Source organism: Cladophialophora immunda (assembly GCF_000835495.1).
Source record: "Cladophialophora immunda strain CBS 83496 unplaced genomic scaffold supercont1.3, whole genome shotgun sequence".
NCBI lineage: Eukaryota > Fungi > Ascomycota > Eurotiomycetes > Chaetothyriales > Herpotrichiellaceae > Cladophialophora > Cladophialophora immunda.
Genome location: NW_015622543.1, coordinates 2,432,513 through 2,452,323, shown reverse-complemented (window position 1 = coordinate 2,452,323; position 19,811 = coordinate 2,432,513). Strand labels below are relative to the sequence as shown.

Below are 19,811 nucleotides of genomic sequence, written 5' to 3'. Positions count from 1 at the left end.
TCACCCGTCGGCCAGAATCATATCAGCGCCCATTGCCCCGACTGCAGCCATGTCGCAGGGGTCGTCAGTGGCAGCATCGGGGCCTGTGTCCGCGTCGAATGCCGAAAAGACCGCGACTGCGACTGCGACTGCTTCCGCCAGGCCTCCGTCAACGGCCCCGGTCCCGAGCCAAGGCCCAGGATCCAAGTTGCGCAGTTGTCTTGTATGCCGCTCTCGCAAGGTTCGCTGTGACAAGCAGTCCCCCTGCTCCAATTGCCGCCGGGCAAACATCGCCTGTGTGATTCCGTCAGCCGACCGCCCGCCGAGGTGGGCGCGCCGTCTCCATCATCTCACCAACAAGGCCCCAGCATCAAACACTTCTGCACCGCAGGACACCAATGCGGACCTGGACAAAGTCATGGAGAGACTGCACAATCTGGAGCATCTGGTGAAGGAGCTGAGTGACCAGCTGGAACAGGCTCGAGCAGCAGCGACGAGTTCGACGGGCGGGAGCGCGTCTGAAGTCAACTCCCCTGAAAGCTCGACCCAGCATCGCGACCTAGAGCACGAGAACAATCCGTCATCACCCGCCACAGATATCAGCAACATCCGCAGGCAGTTTGGCCGCCTGGTGCTCCAGGATGCCAGTCGTAGCCACTATGTGAGCAGCGCCTTCTGGTCCCGGGTCGACGACGAGGTAGGTTCAATGCCCTGTTTTCGTGGCCGGATGGATCGCTGACCTTTTGCTGCAGCTCGATGGCCTGGATATGGACGCTTTCGGTCTGACAGCAGACGACTCTGACGGCTCGTGGGATGAGCCATCTCCTGAAAGGGCACCATCTTCCCTCGAAATCGAGCGCACGCCGTCAGAACGCCATGCGTTCTTGTTTCGACACAATCTAGCTCCTTCAGCTCCCAATCTCCACGAGTTACGCCCATTGCCCTCGCAGATCCCATCTATCCTCGACATTTTCTCGAGAAATGTAAATGTCTTCATGCAAATCGTCCATATACCGACCATCACTAAGATGGTCTCTGGTCCTGAGAGTGTTCGCACGACTCAGCTCACACCCTCTGATGAAGCCTTAATATTCTCGATCTCGTACGCCGCTGTGACTTCCATGGAGGAAGACGATGTGAGACTTCCCTTGACTGTGACGTTGCCGGTCGGCCATGTGTGAGTCGTGTTGACCATGTTTCCTGGGCAGGTCATGACCCATTTCGGCGCTCCAAAATCCGAGCTGAGTCTCAAGTATCGACTCGGCCTGGAGCATTGCCTCGCTAAGGCTGATTTCCTGACCGTCCCCAACCTGGCCCTAGTTCAGGCATTTGCCCTCTTTCTATGTCTCGCTCGACGACATGACAGCCCGAGGTTTGTGTGGATGATGACTGGGCTCGTCATCAGAATGGCCCAGTTCCTGGGCTTGCAGCGGGATGGAGTCCATTTCAAGCACCAGGCCCCGTTCGAGATTGAGATGCGGAGACGCCTCTGGTGGACTCTGTGCAGACTGGATTTGAGAGCGTCCGAGGACCAAGGGACGGATCTGACGATAGTGAACGGCAGCTTCGACACGAAAATCCCCTTGAACATCAACGATGCAGACATCCACCCTGAGTCAAAGCTGACGCCCACAGAGCGCTATGGCGTGACTGATATGACATTCGCACGCATCTCCGCTGGAATCGTCGATGTCATGAGGCAGATGATGACCTTGAGTGCCGGTGACGGCGTGGCAGGTCTTGAGCACCAGAACCATCTCTTGAACGAGATCTATCAAAAATTCGAACAGGAGTACTTCCAGCACACGTTTGAATCGGGCAATATTGCCTACTGGGTCGCCGTCACCGTCGCACGGATGGTCATGGCCAAGATGACGCTCATCGTCTTTCTCCCTGCCCTCTTCTCCACACCAGGCGAACACATCTCGGACGAGATACGAATCAAATTACTGGTCTCGGCCATCGAGGTCGCAGAGTACAATCATGCCCTGAATACCGAACAAGCATGTCGACATTGGCGTTGGCTTTACCAAAGCCACACTCATTGGCACGCCATTGTGTATCTCCTGATCGAGATCTCACAACGGCCTTGGTCGTCGACGGTCGAAAGGGCTTGGGTTGCCCTGCACAGCAAATGGCTGATCCCAACCCAGGCCCTAACAGATAAGAACCTTCGCATCTGGATTCCGCTACGAAAGCTGATGACCAAAGCCCTGAAGCATCGCGACGCCGAACTCCAAAGGCTACGAGCAGATCCACAGGCAGCTGCAATGCTAGAAATTGAGGATATTAAGAACCCGGTGCCCGCAAGCTCTGGTCCGTTCTCAGCCGGATCCAGTGTCGACGTCTTCCGTGAGCGATGGCGGCAGCTCGTAGCCATGCCGACGGAACCCCCTGACCAGAGATACGCATCTCAAGCCCCTAACATGGGACTTGCCGGCCCTACCGTACATGGAATCTACACTCAACCATTATCTGCCGGCTTTGTTCCTTCGGGTGGCCTTGGGGATCTGGATTTCCACGTGCCGGTCGAAACGCCGTATCTCGGTACGAATGGACAGCAGTTCAACGTTCCCAATCCCAACAAGCCTAAACCTCCGATTACAACGGATGTTTTCGGCGCATTGGCCTCAAATCAGGCTCAGGAGCAATCGTACAATTCCAATTCTACGGTCCCGCATGAGTGGGCAGATGGTCGTACCATGGGGCCTGGTTTCTACCCTTGGCTATGGGCGGACGCTGACCCCTCGGTCGATGTATTCTCCAACTGGGACGTGGATTCCGTCGATGCCAATATAGATCTGGGCGGTGAGGTGAACTGGTATGACTGGGTTAAATCTGCCAGAGGCACGGAGTGGGATGCAAGGCCAATGTAGCACTCGACGGACAGAGTTCCCTGAAATCCCGAGCAGGGATCCGAGGCGGAAATTGAGCATTGTTTCCATGCGAAATAGCTGTCCTTGAGCGAATACGCTTGCCATGGCAGAGTAGATGCTTTCCCCTTTGAGAATTTCAAAGCTCTAGACAGAGTGGAGAGTGACCCTCCGAAATCAAATGACCCTCTGAAAACTCCCTTTGCAGCAAATGCGACAATCTTATATACAGCCATCCTTCCCAGAAATCGCAAACCAACTCAACATCACTCCCTCCAGATAAAGAGGCAAACGTCCCTTTACCGAGTAGCTTATCTTAGCTTAGCAAGCTGAGCATCGGACCAACCGCCACAGCTAATCCGCTAGGCCACTCAACAGCCCCGCGATGACGACCCCGACGGGCACGAACCCCCAGTGCGCCCACTCCCCGCCGCCGATCTGCCTGCGGCTGATGAAGCCGTCGGCCACGGCGACGAGCGTGCTGGTGCACACCATGACGGTCAAGGCGGCGCGGCTGCCAAAGTACGCGGTGGAGACGAGCGCGGTGCCCAGCGCGACGGTGCGCGCGCCCTCAAGCATCATGACGCTCTCGACCAGGTGGCCCTCGGGCGTCACTTCGATGGCGCGCGTGCTGGCCCGCGCGCCCGGGTGCGGGAACTGGAACAGCGCGATCGCCGCGCGCGGGTTGAACAGCGCGTTGATGCCCAGGCCGACCGCCATGAGGCCGAAGCCGCCCACCGCGGCGGGCAGGTAGGGCGATTGCGAGATGGGCATGGTTGGCGAGACGACGGTGAGCAGGGTGCGGTGATTGGAGGTTTGAATGGAGGATTGTAGGTTTTTGTTTCAGTTAGGGCGAAGATGTGTGCGTCGAGAATCTGGATTGCCGGCCGGGTGTGGGATGAGGTTGATGACAAGCGGCAAGGAACAAGTACGAAGTACTTTGTCGTTAATATGCGGTTGTTGGCTGCAGTGTCGTCACAGCTTCAATGGGCAGGCTGCAGGGAAATTTCCCGCCGGATCCTGGATGCGTCAGTTGGAAGGGACCCGGAATCTCGCTAGCGATGACTGGGGGATAGTGAACGACAGCTTACGAGGGGGTGAGAGGATTCACCGTATTAGGACTAGCTTGCTCATATCCATCCGAGTAATGGGCCGCTTCGGGGTACTACCGTGTCTAGCGCCTTGGCGGCACTTGAGACCACCAATCATCATTAACAGCACCTGATTGGCCTGTTGAGCAGCACGTTGTAGCAACTTGCATATCGCGGCCGAGTACTTCAGCCTACAGCAGCTTGAAAGAAAAATACCCAGCGTCTCTAACCTGCGAAAGCCACCCATGTTATCGCCTGAACCAAGTCATGTGTGGATATTGGAGCGCCATCGGATTGGAAGATACCTGATGGAGCGGTGTATCGGGCCACGCAACCCCACGGCACTTCATGGGTAACATTCCCTCAAAGGAGATTCCGCGGTGGACGAAGGTCATGCCTACAAGGCCAGTAGTGTGGTGAGGGAGGTCGACTCTCTAGGTATGTTGACTTTTTTATAAAACAGCCTCGGATGATGGCTACACGTCTTGAGCAGTGCCTTCGCCGAGGATGGATCTTTGCAACATGAAAGATTCCCGAGAGCCCCCGCCGTGATCCTAATGGCATGGCCAAATACTCCAGAGACGGATGCCAGGCAGCTCCGTGACCTGCTAAGCGCTGCATGACTCAGAAGCACGACGTTACTCGGGAGAAGGCTGGAGGTCCCTCTATGTGTTGAGCGGACCCAAAGGCCTCAAACACGGACAAAACAGAGCTGATGTCGGACAGCAGCCAACCGAAGACGGACATGGATTCCCTTCACGCCAAGATTTCACCATCCCCGAATCTGGGGCTCGCGATCAAGGACGGCATGGCCTTAGCGAGAGCGCAGTCGGATCGGTCTACCGATGCACGCTGCCGTTGGTCAAGATCGGCCATCTGACATGAGCACCCGCAGCACGGGTGCACTGACCACGCCGCAGATGCACGGTACGAGCAGAGACGGCCCCCCACCGAGGTCCCTATGTCGTGCATGCTATGCGGCGTCTATCGGTCTTGTTGTTATTGGTTGGCGCCAGCTTGGACGGGGTGCCGAAATGGCCTCTTTGTGGAGCTTGGACCCATATCGCGCGTGTGGACGTCCACACAGCCCACACTGAACCCTGTTACTTCTCTTGATGGCCGAATTTTGAGACTTTGGGAGAGAGGCGCCTCGCTTTCGAGTCCGAGAAGGGGTGCCCCTCAAGCTTGAACGTGTTGAGATAAGTTGCAACTCTGGGAAGGCACGTCGTCTTGTTTTTCCTTGTCCATCACCCTCCTCCTCTACATTGAATCACATTCCGTAGGTCGTCATAAGGTAAGAATCTCCCTGCGAACCATCTACAAGCCCCCGGCTGGTCAGAGTGTTTGGGCAAACTTCGGTGCCAGACTTATGCCCTACAATCCTGTCCCAAAGGGCTTCTAAACTAGGATCTGCCGGCTTTCAGGTACCGTGGAACGAGAGTGTGCATCTCGCTTATGCCCGACATCTTTACTCCCTGCGATCCTTTTACATTTGCCACATATCAACATTTTGGGCGGTGGCAATGCGAAGCTTGAGGCTGGCAACAATGCCCGGTCCGATGACAACAGGTTCATTCCGCATAGACTTACATAGCTGATCTCCAAGGCGCAGATGCTAGAATACAAGGACTTTTAACTCCGCTCCAGAGTCCAATCTACTCCGTGTTTTCCCCTTGTCCTAAGCCTTCCCCGTCTTCTGGTTGGGATGCAGATTACAATGATTCGGCTCACAATTAGTACAACCACCCAGCAACCACCAGATCTGGAGCCGTTGAGTCTATCTAGCTCTCAGCAGTCGTTTCAGCGTCTCGTTTTCATGCTTGAGTCTCGCGAGAGCTTGACGTAAACGTTCCTGTTCCAGCCTGTCCTGATTGCAGCGCTGCAGCAGATTGTTAAGGTCATCAATAAGCCTCTGGACTTGTGCTTCGCGGCGAGCACGGTATGCCCGTTGCCTGAATGGTCAAAGTCAACACGGTTTTGATAGAGATAGCAATCCAAAGACTGCTGGATAGGGGGACTACTACTCACGCTTTTCGGTTTTGCGATTTCCGCTTCTCTATGGCTTCCGGGGTCCGTGATTTTGAGCCATTCAGGGAAGACACGTCAAAGTCCACTAGGGGACTCTGGTCGGGTTGGCCGTATGCAGGGCTGGAACTGTAGATGGAATTCCATCTTGGTGAGTCGCCCGCGCCCATAACTTGATTGCTGTGAGAAGCAGGGATTGCCATGTCCTGAATGCTTACGATAAGCTACGTGGTGCATTTCCTCAACAGGGCATCATACCAGATATTCCTGCATCGAGTCATCTTCCCAATGCAGTTGTTCTTCTCCGTATGAGTGATCCGCGCCCGCATATCGCATGTCACCCAAGGAAGGACTATTCGCCCAAGTTGAGCTTGGCGTGCTGGTTGACGAGCACGAGGCGTCGTAACTTGATGCCTGTCCTGTCCACGCAGCAGGGCTTGTGTTGCTTTGTTGGTAGACCTTGCTATCGTAATGTAGCTGACTATAGGGTGTGCTCGAAGAACGCATCAGATGCAGCTGTTTATGGGATGTGGTTGACGACATGGCTGTGGTGTGGCAAAAGCAGAGGATTTTCCTTAGGCGGACAATCCATTTCGATCAAAGTACTTGCAGTCTATATCTGTTTTTTCACAGTCCCAGAGAAACCCGGCTCACGGGTCTGAACAGTGTGATCGCGGTCTGATCTACGTAGCAATGTTTACATTTGCGGTCAATGTTATAGAAAAGAAGGATTGCCTCGATGTGGAATAGTCTGATCAAAAGGATTGCCCGGAATAGGAAACTACGCGGGCGCCCAGATGGCCCTGCCATTAGCCAAGAACGAGCAGGGCTCCGTAGTCGCTGACGCCAGCGGCAATGGATATTATATTAGGACGTCCCGAATCCCAGATCTCCAGAGATGTCCTCCACGCACCCTGCCCAGCCCGTTTTCCGGGGAAGACATATACTAACGTAAGCTGCTGGATCGAGTGCGTCCTCATGTCTTCTCACCACGACGAATGTCTTCGATGATGATGGAATCTGGGCCGGCAGCCCGATCGTCGTTGCATGCCACGCATTGCCACACGCTGCCCATCAGGTCTAGGCCTGGCGGTCCACCATATCATCTTTGAGAAGAAAAAAAAGTTATATAACCTCGACTTGTCCAGGCATCACGCGGACACACTCGATTGAAAAGCCTCCAGTTTCGACCCTCGGATTGAGATACCAGATTTCCACGGACAATGCTGGCATCGCCAGCCCTGAGTCCTTGGATGTTAGCACTTCTACTGCGCTCGCCATGACAGCATCGGTGCCTGCGGACTTTGAGAGACCATTGAATGTAGCGTCCATGGAGCAGACCGGCACGCCGACCGAGGCGACTCGGCAACGAAACTGCTCTTCACTGGACATGGGAAGAACGGGGGTCAACATGTTCGGCGAACTTTTGTTGATGACGTGTCTCGCTGGCGATTGGCATGCTCTGACTGCTGCTCCTTCGACCATGCCGTGAGAGGGAAAGAGGCCGTCGAATCAGGCTGACAAACGCCCATGCAATGGAGTGCCTAACTGAAAGAGCTAACGACATTACTTAGTCAAGCAAGCCCCGGAATCCTTTGGCTTGCTGTTCTTTCCTCAAGAAAGAGCTCCTATCCTCCAATCCGGACCACAGGCAGAACAAATGGACGAACCACTCTTACAGTTGGACCTGCTAGCCTTGGAATTCCGACCAGCGCTACTTGTGCTTGGGTTCAATCCTGCAGAGTCAAGCACGGGGATCGCACGCGCCCGCGGCGACTTGAGCATTCTCCAACGAAAGCACCGTCCGCCCTCGTTCCTTTTCCTGCTAAGGGAATGACAGGTTCAGAATCAAAGCTCTGGATTTTTGGATGTTTCGGGGGTGATTTGTGCTTGCTGACTTGATCTGACCTCGACGACTGTGGACACCCGAATACCCGCCCCCTCCCCCAAACTGACCGCAAAAGCGGGGTTTCCTTCACCGGTATATCGACCAAGGCTTAAACACCAGCTTGTCATTGACGAAACGGTCGCTGTATAAGGTGGCCTTTTGACACGTACTACACTGATTTCTCGAGTGACTGCCACTTCAGAGGCTCCACCTGGAAAATCGCGGGCAGAAGCCATGAGCGCTCACTTTGTGTTCCTGCCTGGGCAGGGCTCCCACTATTCGGGCAAAATCCGCTCGTTCGTTCTGCGCAATCGGAAATCAGGTCAGCAGCGCCAAAAGCGCGCAAAGAATGGCAGGTCTGAAGAAACGGCCATTGTGGTGTCGACAGAACAGCAAATGGTTCCGTTGGCAGACGCCCAGAATCTTCTGCAAGGCCATTTCGATCCATTCAAAACATTGGCTGCTGACCTGGACCGAACCGAAGGCATCATGGTGTCCCATTGTATGATCTGAGGGTCTCCGGTGCTTGATCTCGCACGAAAAGCTGACTTGATTCACAGTCGTAGGAGACTGCATACCTCACCTCGGGAGACGTCGTCAGAAGACATGGTTTCCACCGCGCGATATGCATTGGCCGGTGATGCAAGGCAACCCGCTCATGCTGGCCGTCGCTGTCCATTTTGCGGCGATGAGCCGCGCTCTGATCGAGACGCCGACAAAAGAAGAAAGGATATTCGCAGAAAAGTGCTATCTGAAAACCCTACAAAACTTCCGCACGAGGCTGGAAGCCGAAGCGGCGAGTCCGAGCGATGGGCTCCTCCAAGCCATGGCCTGCATCTGCGCGACCGAGTCGGTCATTAGAGAAAGCTCCGATGTGACGAAGGAGCAGGCACGCAACTCGTTCTATCTGCATTGTCGTGGCCTCCGGGCGGCGCTGGAACGTCGACACGGCTGGGACGTTGCGCATTACTCTCCGGCCCTGGTGTGGGAAATGACATGGTGAGTCGAAGGGCGCACTATTAGACACACTGACCCTGGCTCGGTTGTCGATAGGAGTTGCAAGGCGCACAGCCCATCATCATCATCGACACGCTAACTATTGACAGGGAGGATATGTTGTCGAATGGACAGATCTCTGCCATGAAGACTCGGTTTTCGGTCCACCTGAAATCGTCCCTGCTGGACGAATCGGACCGACTGATGCTGCCCATTGCAGAGGCAGCACTGACTCAAGCCCAGTGGGATCGGTTTTGCGCTCTCGAGTTCATCGGCGCCTACCAGAATTTCCACACCATGGCCATCTACAGACAACGCCACCCACCGAGCGACCTCCATCCTCTGAGCCTGTTCCTGCCTGACACACCGGCCTACCGGACCCTGTCGGCGAACGTGCCCAACATTGTCCGGCCAATCATGCCAATCCTGCTCCTGCATATCGTTCTCTTCGACCTCCAAGGCGCTTCTGCGGAAGAACTGACCTACCAGTACTGGGCGATACGGCGCAAATTCGACCGGTGCGATGTCGAGCTAGACAGCGGCCCGTCGTACCTTCTGTATGCGATCGGCATGTCACCGGACATGAAGGGGTGGTCAGATCCCGAGCAAATGGCTCTCCTGTCGCGCCTGTTGAGCGTTGAAGTGCGCTTGTCGGATGCTACCAGAGAGATGGTGAGGGAGAGCCTCCTGGCGTTCGTCGAGTCGGCTGTATCCGTGGACAGCGACTGGTGGACTCCTGGGGAGATGGAAGCAGTGGTCACCAAAGAGCTGTTAGAGTAATGACATTGATTTCCAGCCCCTCTGTTTTTTTGTCTTTTGAAGAATCAAAAGCACGCTTTATGATTAGCGGACTTGAGGAAAGGATGGGCGATGCTGAGACGGCTGGAGTCCCTGAGTTTGAAGCCAAATGCGCACCGTCAAGTGGTTCATGCGTAGCGCAGTCTATGCAGGGCAGTCTTGGCCGCCGACCTCAATCGAGTTATATTTTCTCGTTGACTCGCTCTCCGGACTTCTCTGACCATTCCCGAGGATTTCTATCACTGTTCCACTGCATCAGCTGCTGTGGGCTCGTCCCCGTAGTCCTCTAAACCCCCGCACAGGCTCGAGCCCAGAATCAGCCTTGTCTGTGACTCTCCATCCGTATCTCTAAATGTCTTTGCCGATGTTCCTGGCCGGGGTCGGCCGGCCCCAGAGCTTCCGCGACCAGCAAACCACGGACACTTGACGCTCTCTGGCCCTCTCTCACGCGAAACACTCCTCAGACAATGGTGCAGGAGCCTGTAGCCCACGCAAGGCTGTTATCAAAGATCACATAGCAATATTGCAGAACGAAATTGACTGTTCAGTTCTGTCCCACGGATTCTATCAAAGGATTCAATGCGTACTTTCGAGCACTTCTATCTTGCAACAGGCTTTCGGTAAAAGGCTGGAGGTTTGTGCGGGAAGCGCCGTGGAGTCCGGAGTAATCTTATGTCGTTCTAACTTGACCCTTTAACCCGTTTAGGAGCCGGGTGACGGATAGAGTTACGGGCAGCCGAAAGGCATCACATGGGTAGCGACCAGGACCATCCCCCCTTCCCGCCTCGGGATATTCCTACTCTCTTTCAGCTTGCTCGTCCTCGAAGAGTTTGTTCAATGCTTCTATTGTGATCGTGTCTACGAAAAGCCTGCCAGGTTCTAGACCTGGACTGTACGACATACAAAACCGTGTGCTTGTGCGAGGACACACGGCGAAGGGGACTCTGTTCTCCACTTGATGGATGGTGTCATCACTGCGCGGTAGGCGGGGACCGGGAGACGGACACTCGCTTGCTTGAACTCCGTGCTACTACCCTACCCATTATTCACACTTCGACGAACCCAGCGTCGCGAGCCGACCTTGGGAAACAAGTGATACCGGCAACCATCGACGACACGCGATTTCTATGGTTGCCAAATGATATTCAATGGCGATGAGGTTGCCATCGTGTCAAGCTCAGACAATTCCATAAGAGAGATAGAATACTACCACGTTGAACTACAAATAAAAGCCCCATTCATGAATAAAGGTCGCCTGCGAGCAAAGGTTGAACTGCTTCGACTTTTACTCCTAATCTTTTCCACGTAAAGCACTGCCACTTGCTCTTGAACCTACATATCTCGCTGGAATATGATGCAATTCGAGGGTACAATGATGAGCGTGGTTGAGTTTGTTATCAAAGAGATTCGACATGGAGAAATTAGACGGGAGGGGATGACTTCGAACCCTCCACTGAGGTCTCCATGATCCTTCCAGAACAGCAGTGGTGACGTTGCCCTGATTACGCCTGACGTGCAATCCAGAGATTTGGCCAAGGGGAGAAAGCTGATCACGGCATGCCTGGGCAAGTCCTGGGACGAGGATTATCAGACCTTCAAGAGATCTTCGAGGATGGGCAGGTTGTCGTGCTTCGGTCAGGGCTCAAGAGGAATTACTGGCACGATTAGTCGACGCTCCTATCAACGCGCAGGTGGTGATCAGACAGCGCAACGCCCACCTCGACGTCATGCCTTTCAGGAAACGCAATCACTCTCCCCAGGATCGCTGGATCACGTTCGACAACCGTGAAATGTTGTGGTGATCAAACCAAACGGCTGCTTGCTCTACAGAGACGCGTCTCAACGCGCGCGAGAGTCCATCGAGCTGCATCAGGGCGAGCTGCAAAGATCCATAGCTCAAGCCGCCCGCGACGTTGATCCCAACGTGCTCTCCGCACATTGGGTGCCTCGCATCTGGAGGCGTCCGCGTGCGAACCTTTTTCCCGCCCAGATCCAAGATCCTGACGCTGTCGCTATCAATCAATTCTACTTCGCACTCCTTGCTCCCTGCAACTATTGCCCTCGACGCAGGACATGACCAAAGAGGCTGCTGGAAGAGGCGGTTCTGTCGGAACCACGGCGTCCACGGCGAGAGAGGCTGGCGAGAGACTCGTTTCCACATGATGAAGTTTGGCGTCCTTAATTAGACATTCGGCTAAACGGATAAAAAATTGAAGTTGCGAGGCTGAAATATGACAGGGATGTTCTGGGAGAAGGACAAAAACGTGGCTCACCCCTTGGCCCCACTTGCCCCTTAGTGTGTCCAGAAAGGGCCTAAGGTTTATCCCCTCTGGGACTAGCGGGGCTCTACTACGCGACGCGATAGGCAACATCGACTCAGGGGGAGAAGTGAGCAAACTCAGCAAAGAGGTTTCGCGCCCGCACTAGCCTCCCTCTTTTGTTCCTTTTGAGCTTGCGGCACCTCATGGGGAGTCCGCCACCAAAAGCCACTCGTCATCATGGAGATCACACGGCAACTCGAGCAGGCGGACTCGTCAGGAGGACGGGCGACACAGAGGAAGGAAGAGAGAATCTCTATCTATCCTTCTGTGACACAGCAGAGTGTGTATACTCCGGATGAGTGACAGGTCCGAGGCAGCCTCCCACCATGTGGACAGTGCGAGTATGGACGAGAATGGTCTCGCCCGTCTTCGCTAAGAGGATGAAAAGCTTGGTTCTGGCATTATCGGTTTCCGAAGTCCCGTATGCGACGCCCCCCGCCTGACGTGTCTCAGTCCAACAAGACCTTGGCCCTTCTGGGCTTGCGAGATCTAATCTCCCTCCTCGTAAGTTTGTCTTGTCTTATCCCACGACTCAGTCTTTCCACCACCAGAACGTGGGCGCCTCTCGTCATGCATCATGTCGAAGCCCTTGGCTTCTCCTTTTCCCTGCGCGGCCCTAATCTCCTGAGCCGCGGCGCACCTACATGATTCCCCAGTCGACCAGACTGTTTGCTCCACAAGTCAAACCGTGCAGGTCAGCCACGGCTTGACTGATATCAGCTGTGAGCCCCTGGCTTTCCTGGCACCTTCCCAGCCCGGGTGGAGACGATTCTTTTTCTCTGCCGCAAGAGGGCCTTCGAAAGAGGCAAGTCGGGCCTCGAAGTCATGCAATGCGGCGTCTCAAATGGCTTGCTTGCAAGCGAGACTCCGGCGCCATGGGCTGATCCGACGTTGAACCGGCATATTCTGCTACAAGTTGAAGAGGACATCCGGCCTCCTCCTGGTCTTGTTCTTTCTGCTCAAACATTCGTCTTTCAGCACCGTGACTTTTTTGAAAGCTTTTGCTTTCGTCCTCTCGTTTTCATTTTGTCACTCCTTTTGTAGATCTTGTTATGCGGTCGCTTCTTTATGCCGCGGCATTCTTGCCGCTGCAGACTCTCGCCTGGTTTGGCAAAGCATCAGATATCGACGAAATCGTGGTGGTGACCACAACCAGAACGATCACTGTGTGTCCGATTACAGAAGCATGGACTTGCGGGCCCGACTATCCTACAGCTCCATGGCAAGACTGGACGGGCACACCGACAAGCACGGGGTCAGAGGTGTCACCAACTAGCAAGGGAAATGGTAACGGCGGACACAATCATTCTGGAAGCCCCAGCTCATCATCTCCCACGGGCCATCATTCCTCAGGGCCGCACTCATCTGTCCAGGCAACCTGGACTTCTTCATCTAGCCCTGCTGGCAGCCCGAGCTCATCAGGCCCATACGTAGGCCCCAGCTCATCGACCTCACACGGTGGACCAAGCTCGTCAGGCCCGTATGGAAGCCCGAGTTCCTCCAGCCCTGCTGGCAGCCCGACTTCGACCAGTGACTATGGCACCCCAACCTCTTCGTCGTCTGCGCCGGGTGACAGTTCGAGCTCAACCGATCCTCCCGCAGGAGGCTCGAGCACAACCAGCCCATCCGCAAGCTCGACTTCGACAGATCCCCCAGTTGATCCTCCGACTTCCAGCTCAACCACAAGCGGTCTCCCTGTTGATCCCGCGACGACGTCCAGCTCTGCTAGTTCGACTTCGAGCGATCCTCCAGTTGATCCTCCGACGACATCCAGCTCGGCAACCTCGACCTCGAGTGATCCTCCAGTTGACCCGCCGACAACCTCTAGCTCGGTGACCTCTACTACGAGCGACCTCCCTGTTGATCCCGCGACAACATCCAGCTCTGCAAGCACAACCTCGAGCGATCCCCCAGTTGGTCCCGGAACGACGTCGTCCACCACCAGCTCTGCCGCAGACCCTCCTGCAGGAACGTCGACCAGCACATCTTCTGGATCCTCCACCAGCTCTGCAGATCCCGCTGGTACCTCGACTTCTTCGTCCAGCTCTACAAGCAGCGATCCTCCTACAAGCTCCACGTCTTCGGCATCGACCACCTCCAGCAGCGCAGATCCCACTTCTACCACAACCTCTAGCAGTGTTGACCCTGTCACCACGTCGAGCAGCACCACCATCACCACGACTGCAACTCTTACAAGCACCACCAGCCGCAGCGCCACCACTACTTCGTCTTCTACGTGCGCGCCGTCTCAGACGCTCTCTGCTCTGCCTGAACAAACTAGCTGCCCAGATAACACAGCAGATGACCGTAGCCAGTGGTGTGGCAAATCTGTCAGTGATGATACCCTGGTGCCGTACTCGTCCGGACAAACCAAGTCTTTCACCTTGACCATCACGGATGCCGACATCGACTTTGATGGAACTGTCAGACCGGCGTTTGCGATCAACGGTGGCACCCCTGGTCCTGCCATCGAGGTCAACTGGGGAGACGAGGTCGTGATTACTGTTATCAACCTACTGACCGACAACGCCACCACTATCCATTGGCACGGTATTCGCCAGTTTGGCACCAACGACCAAGACGGTGTTCCTGGCGTCACCGAATGCGCCATCCCGCCTAACGGTGGCCAACGTACCTACACATGGATCGCATCGACCTATGGAACCGGTTGGTACCACTCTCACACCCTGTCTCAATACGGTGGAGGTATCCGAGGACCGATCATCATCCACGGACCTGCGACGGCCGAATATGATTACGACATGGGCCATGTCATGATTGACGAAGTCTTCAGCCAGACCATCTTCCAGATGGCGTGGAACATTGCCCGACTCCGAGGACCTCTTCCTGCCGCCGTCAACTACATGGTCAACGGTCAGAACAAGTCTCCAGATGGAACCGCCGGCAAGGCCACCGAATGGACGGTCGAGCCGGGCAAGAAGCATCTGTTCCGCATCATTAACAGGTACGTAGTCCGTTTGAATACCCTAATAGCGGGGTAACTGAAGGGTGCTAACTTTTATCGTCATCCAGCTCGGCCCAGTCTTCCTTCATTGTGCACTTCGACTACCACCAGATGACCGTCATCAGCTCCGACTACACTCCTATCGTGCCATACACGACCACCAGCCTTTACGTCAACCCTGGACAGAGATACAACGTCATTGTCGAGATGGACCAGGTAAGTTGCCCCCAATTGACTTGTAGCTTCGTCTTTCTGACCACTTCCACGTATCCAGACTCCTGGAGCATACTACATGCGCGCAATCACCCAGACCGGCTGCGGTGAGCAGAACGTCAACACTGGTCTCGGCATTGCCAACCCGGTCTTCACCTACAAGGGCTCCTGCGGCACCCCGACGTCCGAGACTCTCAGCATCACGCCGGCGTCTGACTGCCGCGATGAGCCCTTGGCCAGTCTGGTCCCCTTCGTCAGCAAGAACGGCGGCAGCGTCGATGACTTCTCTGACACGGCGAAGCTTCTGCCCGGTGGCAACGGCGGGTCCCAGGTATTTGACGGCTATGGGTCCATCATCCGCTGGTACTTTGGCGGGCTGCTCGACCTCAACGGCAACAGCGCGTCCGTGCTGGGCAACCAGACGGTCAGCGTGGACTTTGAGAACCCGACGCTCAAGACCATGGCGGAGCTGCCGACGCTGTCGTTCAACAGCTCCAAGTACTCAAACGCGGTGGTGCTGGACGGGCCGGCGGGCGACTGGGTGTACTTTGTGATCCAGAACAACTTCCAGACGTCGCACCCGATCCACTTGCACGGGCACGACTTCTCGGTGCTGGGCCAGGGCAAGGGCGTCTTCACGGCCGACCAGGTGACGTCGCTCAACTTCGCCAACCCGTGCCGCCGCGACACGGCGCTGCTGTACGGCTTCGCGGGACCCGGCGGCGTCGCCCAGAGCGGCTGGACCGTCATCGGCTTCCAGACCGACAACCCGGGCGCCTGGATCATGCATTGCCACATCATCTGGCACGCCGACGGCGGTATGGGCCTGCAGTACATCGAGCAGCCCGACGCCATCAACGCCAACGGCTACTGGACCAGCTCGGGCTTCCAGGACGAGTGCAACGCCTACTCGAGCTACCAGAACGGCGGCGGCGAGGGCAAGCTCACCTACGAGGCCGGCATCAAGCGAGACCTCGAGCGCCACCGCTACGCCCTCAAGCACAAGGGCAAGCACTAAACGGTCCGTCCCAATGGGAGTACCCAGCATATATGGCACGCATGTTGAAATTTTAATGGAGGGGGAGGAGGGAGGATGAAAGACGCAGCACAAACACTCAAGAGGAGGAAACGATGCGAGAGCGAGCAAATGGGTTCAGCGGTCCAATGTATAAAGAACTTTCTTCACTGGTGTGGGATACAGGCTACAATTGCACACACTCTCACACACACACAATGTCAATGTTATATCTATGCACAGGCTCTTCACACCTGGTATTCAGCACAATTTTCCTATTTTGTGTTATTGCTGTTGTTGGCCGCCATTCTGGGAAAGTGGATCAAAGCAGTCGGCGCGGTGAGCGGTGAGCAGCGGGCGAACAATGTCCTCTGTCCTGTATATATCCTATCCCGCCTTCCCCCGATTCAAAGAGCTGTGTCTGTCTGTGTGTGAATTGTATCCATCCCGCCGGTTTGGTGCTGTTCTGGGCGCAAGGAACTGAGGGAAAGGGAGGGAGGAACACAACAGACAGGGGATTCTATCATGGTCTGGCAAGCGGCACACTCTAAAATACGGACCGTCCTGGAGCTTTTTGTGATATCTTTGGGGGGCCAGCCTTTTTCTTCGTCCTTTTATCTGGGGGGGAAAGGTCTAGTTTGTTGACTAAACCAATCCCTCTCGATCGACTAGTTAGTTATATATACCATTCGAAGATTGTTCTATCAAGGATCCCGGGTACACAGGTGAACTTTTGAAAGGAACTTAGCTACCATGCATATACACGTCCGTGCGAGGTATTTGCTCCGTACATTAGATGTCAGTGCCGAGCACGTACCATGTTGGACGACCGAGTTCTCGCAATCAGGAGGCTAATGGGTTTGTTCAATGGATCGATAGACATGGAATTGCGAAGCGAGAACTGCCAAAACTGTGAAATACACATTGGAGACACCACTCGCGAAACCTAGAACTCCAGCTCCCAAAGCCCATGGCCAACTCTAATAACACCGTGCATCCCCCTTCCCCGGTTGCATCATCAACATCACACACATTTCATACAAGGGTATCCCTAACATCAAACATCTCCCCATCACATCATCATCATCATCATAGCTCATGCAGCAACGGTGCCGAAACGGGAAACGGAAACGGGGACAGAGGATCGGAGTGGTGGTGGTGATCGGAACGTGGAAGGTGAATAGGATCGGGGTTGGGGCCTCATTCGCGGTGACAAGGCAAACGATCGGGGCTGGGAATTCCACCGAAGGAATCTGTCCATCTGCATGTAGGAGGCCGCCAAACTGTGCTGTATCCGTGCAATCATCTCGAGCTCGGATGGTGAAAGCTGTAGCCAATGCTGTGCAAGAATCTCCACCTGGGACACCATCTGGTCTTGCAGCGCCTTCATCTCTGATAGTAATTGCGCTGTCCCAGTACCAGAGGTCCGGGAAGTTGAGGTCGGTTCCGGTCTGGGATCGAATGCCGGCCGGGTTGCTGTGCTGCTTGTTCCTTTCACCCTGCTGGGTGGCGCGGGCATCTCTGGCGACGAGGAATCATCGCTGGTCGGGATTTTGGCAGGCGTAGGCACCGTGTCGTCGGCTAGGGACTCAAGAAGCGTTGGCGCGTCCCCAAAGTCTTCCTCGAGGCCATGTTCTTGTATCTCTTCCACAGCCTTTGGAACGTGGCTCTGAGGAATCCGGTCGACCAGAGCTCTGCCAGTGATTTCTTGGTCTGCGCTCTCCATGCCCTCTATGATTTCGCGCCATAGTGGCTTCAATTTTTTGCCCTCATAGGGTTCGCCGCGTACCATCCATTCCGTCCACGTGCGAACGACCTCTTCCACCTCTTGGTCACTGTCGTTGAACCATTCACGATGGACTTTGCGGCATTTGCAGAACAGCATTCGCCGTAAACCTATCATCTCAAGCTCAAGAAGGCTGAGCTGTTCAATGTGATAGGGGTGGGGAACAATCGCGGTCTGGTATCCTGGTTGCGTGGATATTTTGCATGCACTCTCCGTCCTTTCCCTCCTTTCCGAGACGCCGTACTGGGTCCAACCGACTTTCTTGAAACCTGACGCTTCATCTGTATAGGTGTATACGCATCCATCCTTTAGACAGTTCTTCGTTAGGTCGCGAGTCAATCTGTCAAATATCAGATGTGACAATTCGTGGTGTGCCCTCTGGCGATGGACGAAGCAGGGACCTTGTTCTGAGTTGTGGGCTGGGGCCTGGGTCGTGGAAACATCCTTCTCTTTCTTCGTTTGGGACCGAGTGGAGGGTCTGTTCGAGTTGCTTGTTGCGGTGACAGCCACGGTGGAGGAGGGCTGCTCAACTGCGTGGTTGCGGGCATTGCACTCCGTCGTAGACAGCTGGTCTTTCCATCGACTGCATATTTGCCTTTTCAAATTTTCGTCTCCTCCCTTTCTGTGGTCCCTTATGCAGCAGTTAAGGTTCAGCAATTCCATGAGGGCATGGTCAAGCGCGACACCTATGAAATGACCATCTTCGATCTCCTGAAGGAGCGTGGCGCCGCGATGGACATCATCCTTATTGACACGATTTTGGCAGAGTCGGTAGCCGTTACGCTGGCTTAGTTGGTACCAACATTTCCCTTTTGCGTTCTCGAACTCCGATGATCCGAGGAGGTGCTCAGGCCTGGAATAGATCATGGTCATTGTCGAAGAAAGGGAGGGAATCGAAAACCACTGCAGTTGCCTGGGTGACAACGATTGACAAGTCGAGTTCGGGGAGCGACTTTAAAGATCCAGTTCACAGTACCGCTGTAGAACTAACTTCATGAATTGATTGATTGTTCTATCTAGTGGGAACGGTCGCACGGCAGTTTGACTTGCCGGCGTGTAAAAACTAGCCGGATAACCTCCCTAATCAGGTTAGGGCAATAACCGCCTGGTACATCAGCGCAAAAGAAACGTACAGAGAAGCCAGGGCGACAGAAATGCACGCAGGCGGCTGCCATGCGAGGCAAATTCTAGAACCCCCAGAGACCTTCTGCAGCACTCTCCCCATTCGAGGACCAAGTCATGGGACCGAACAGGGAGAGTACCTCTCCCGATGGTAGATGAGGTCATTAATCGCGCTGCATGTTTCGCTGCAATCCTCAGCTGCAGAAGGCCATCTTCTTGGCAGGTCTTGGTTGAGTCCTTTTCCAATAATTGAGGTCGAGATTTCGAGAAGGATCAAAGAGAGCCATGGGTCATGTCTGAGGGCTGTGCCCGAAGCCTGCAATTCGGGGGACCATGAGGAGAACGGAATTTGTCCAGAGATGACCAGGGAACTTCTTAGACGCCAGTTGAAGAGAGCAATTGGCCATGGTCGGGGTCACCCTTAGAGGGAGAGAGCGCAGGGAGAGAGTCACAGCCTCAAAAGGCGTCAGAAACCCATGCTTAGCCCAGTAGCAGTCGTCAGCAGTTCGAGCGGCTAACGCAAGCCATCTCATTGAGAACAGTGCGAGTAGGAAGGCCGTGGAAACGATTAGACTGAGAGCATCGTAGCCCTTGAGAGCCGTGCAGCACAGAACTCCATCGAGTGGACTGAGAGAAGCCGAATGGGGACACAATAGTTGATGCAAAGATGCGTCTCTTGTTCCTGATACCGTTCCCCTTCTAGGTACCGAGTACTGGTCAAGGGGTTGATTGCGACAGG

At 54.9% G+C, this 19,811-nt stretch overlaps 3 protein-coding genes across 3 annotated transcripts; 2 read left to right on the top strand and 1 right to left on the bottom strand.

Annotated features, from left to right (window-relative positions):
• Positions 1–11: 11 nt before the first annotated feature.
• PV07_05317 (uncharacterized protein) lies at positions 12–3,139 on the top strand. Its single transcript, XM_016392201.1, has 3 exons — positions 12–676; positions 732–1,115; positions 1,188–3,139. The coding sequence occupies exons 1-3, from the start codon at positions 50–52 to the stop codon at positions 2,853–2,855; spliced, it is 2,679 nt and encodes an 892-aa protein (XP_016249720.1). The 5' UTR covers positions 12–49; the 3' UTR covers positions 2,856–3,139.
• A 67-nt stretch (positions 3,140–3,206) lies between these two features.
• Positions 3,207–3,876, bottom strand: PV07_05316 (uncharacterized protein; the record flags this gene model as incomplete). Its single annotated transcript, XM_016392200.1, has 1 exon — positions 3,207–3,876. The coding sequence occupies exon 1, from the start codon at positions 3,624–3,626 to the stop codon at positions 3,207–3,209; it is 420 nt and encodes a 139-aa protein (XP_016249719.1). The 5' UTR covers positions 3,627–3,876.
• Positions 3,877–12,765: 8,889 nt separating this feature from the next.
• PV07_05315 (uncharacterized protein) lies at positions 12,766–16,881 on the top strand. The gene is made up of 3 exons (XM_016392199.1): positions 12,766–14,936; positions 15,005–15,152; positions 15,211–16,881. The coding sequence occupies exons 1-3, from the start codon at positions 13,024–13,026 to the stop codon at positions 16,165–16,167; spliced, it is 3,018 nt and encodes a 1,005-aa protein (XP_016249718.1). The 5' UTR covers positions 12,766–13,023; the 3' UTR covers positions 16,168–16,881.
• The last annotated feature ends 2,930 nt before the right edge of the window (positions 16,882–19,811 follow it).

What these genes read in the sequence shown, in the direction of transcription:
- PV07_05317 (XM_016392201.1), top strand. Translation starts at nt 50, where the DNA reads ATGTCGCAGGGGTCGTCAGTGGCAGCATCGGGGCCTGTGTCCGCGTCG. An exon ending in GGTCCCGGGTCGACGACGAG is followed by an intron (nt 677 to 731) that starts GTAGGTTCAATG and finishes CTTTTGCTGCAG; the next exon opens with CTCGATGGCCTGGATATGGA. An exon ending in CTTCCATGGAGGAAGACGAT is followed by an intron (nt 1,116 to 1,187) that starts GTGAGACTTCCC and finishes TTTCCTGGGCAG; the next exon opens with GTCATGACCCATTTCGGCGC.
- PV07_05315 (XM_016392199.1), top strand. Translation starts at nt 13,024, where the DNA reads ATGCGGTCGCTTCTTTATGCCGCGGCATTCTTGCCGCTGCAGACTCTC. An exon ending in CTGTTCCGCATCATTAACAG is followed by an intron (nt 14,937 to 15,004) that starts GTACGTAGTCCG and finishes ATCGTCATCCAG; the next exon opens with CTCGGCCCAGTCTTCCTTCA. An exon ending in TCATTGTCGAGATGGACCAG is followed by an intron (nt 15,153 to 15,210) that starts GTAAGTTGCCCC and finishes CCACGTATCCAG; the next exon opens with ACTCCTGGAGCATACTACAT.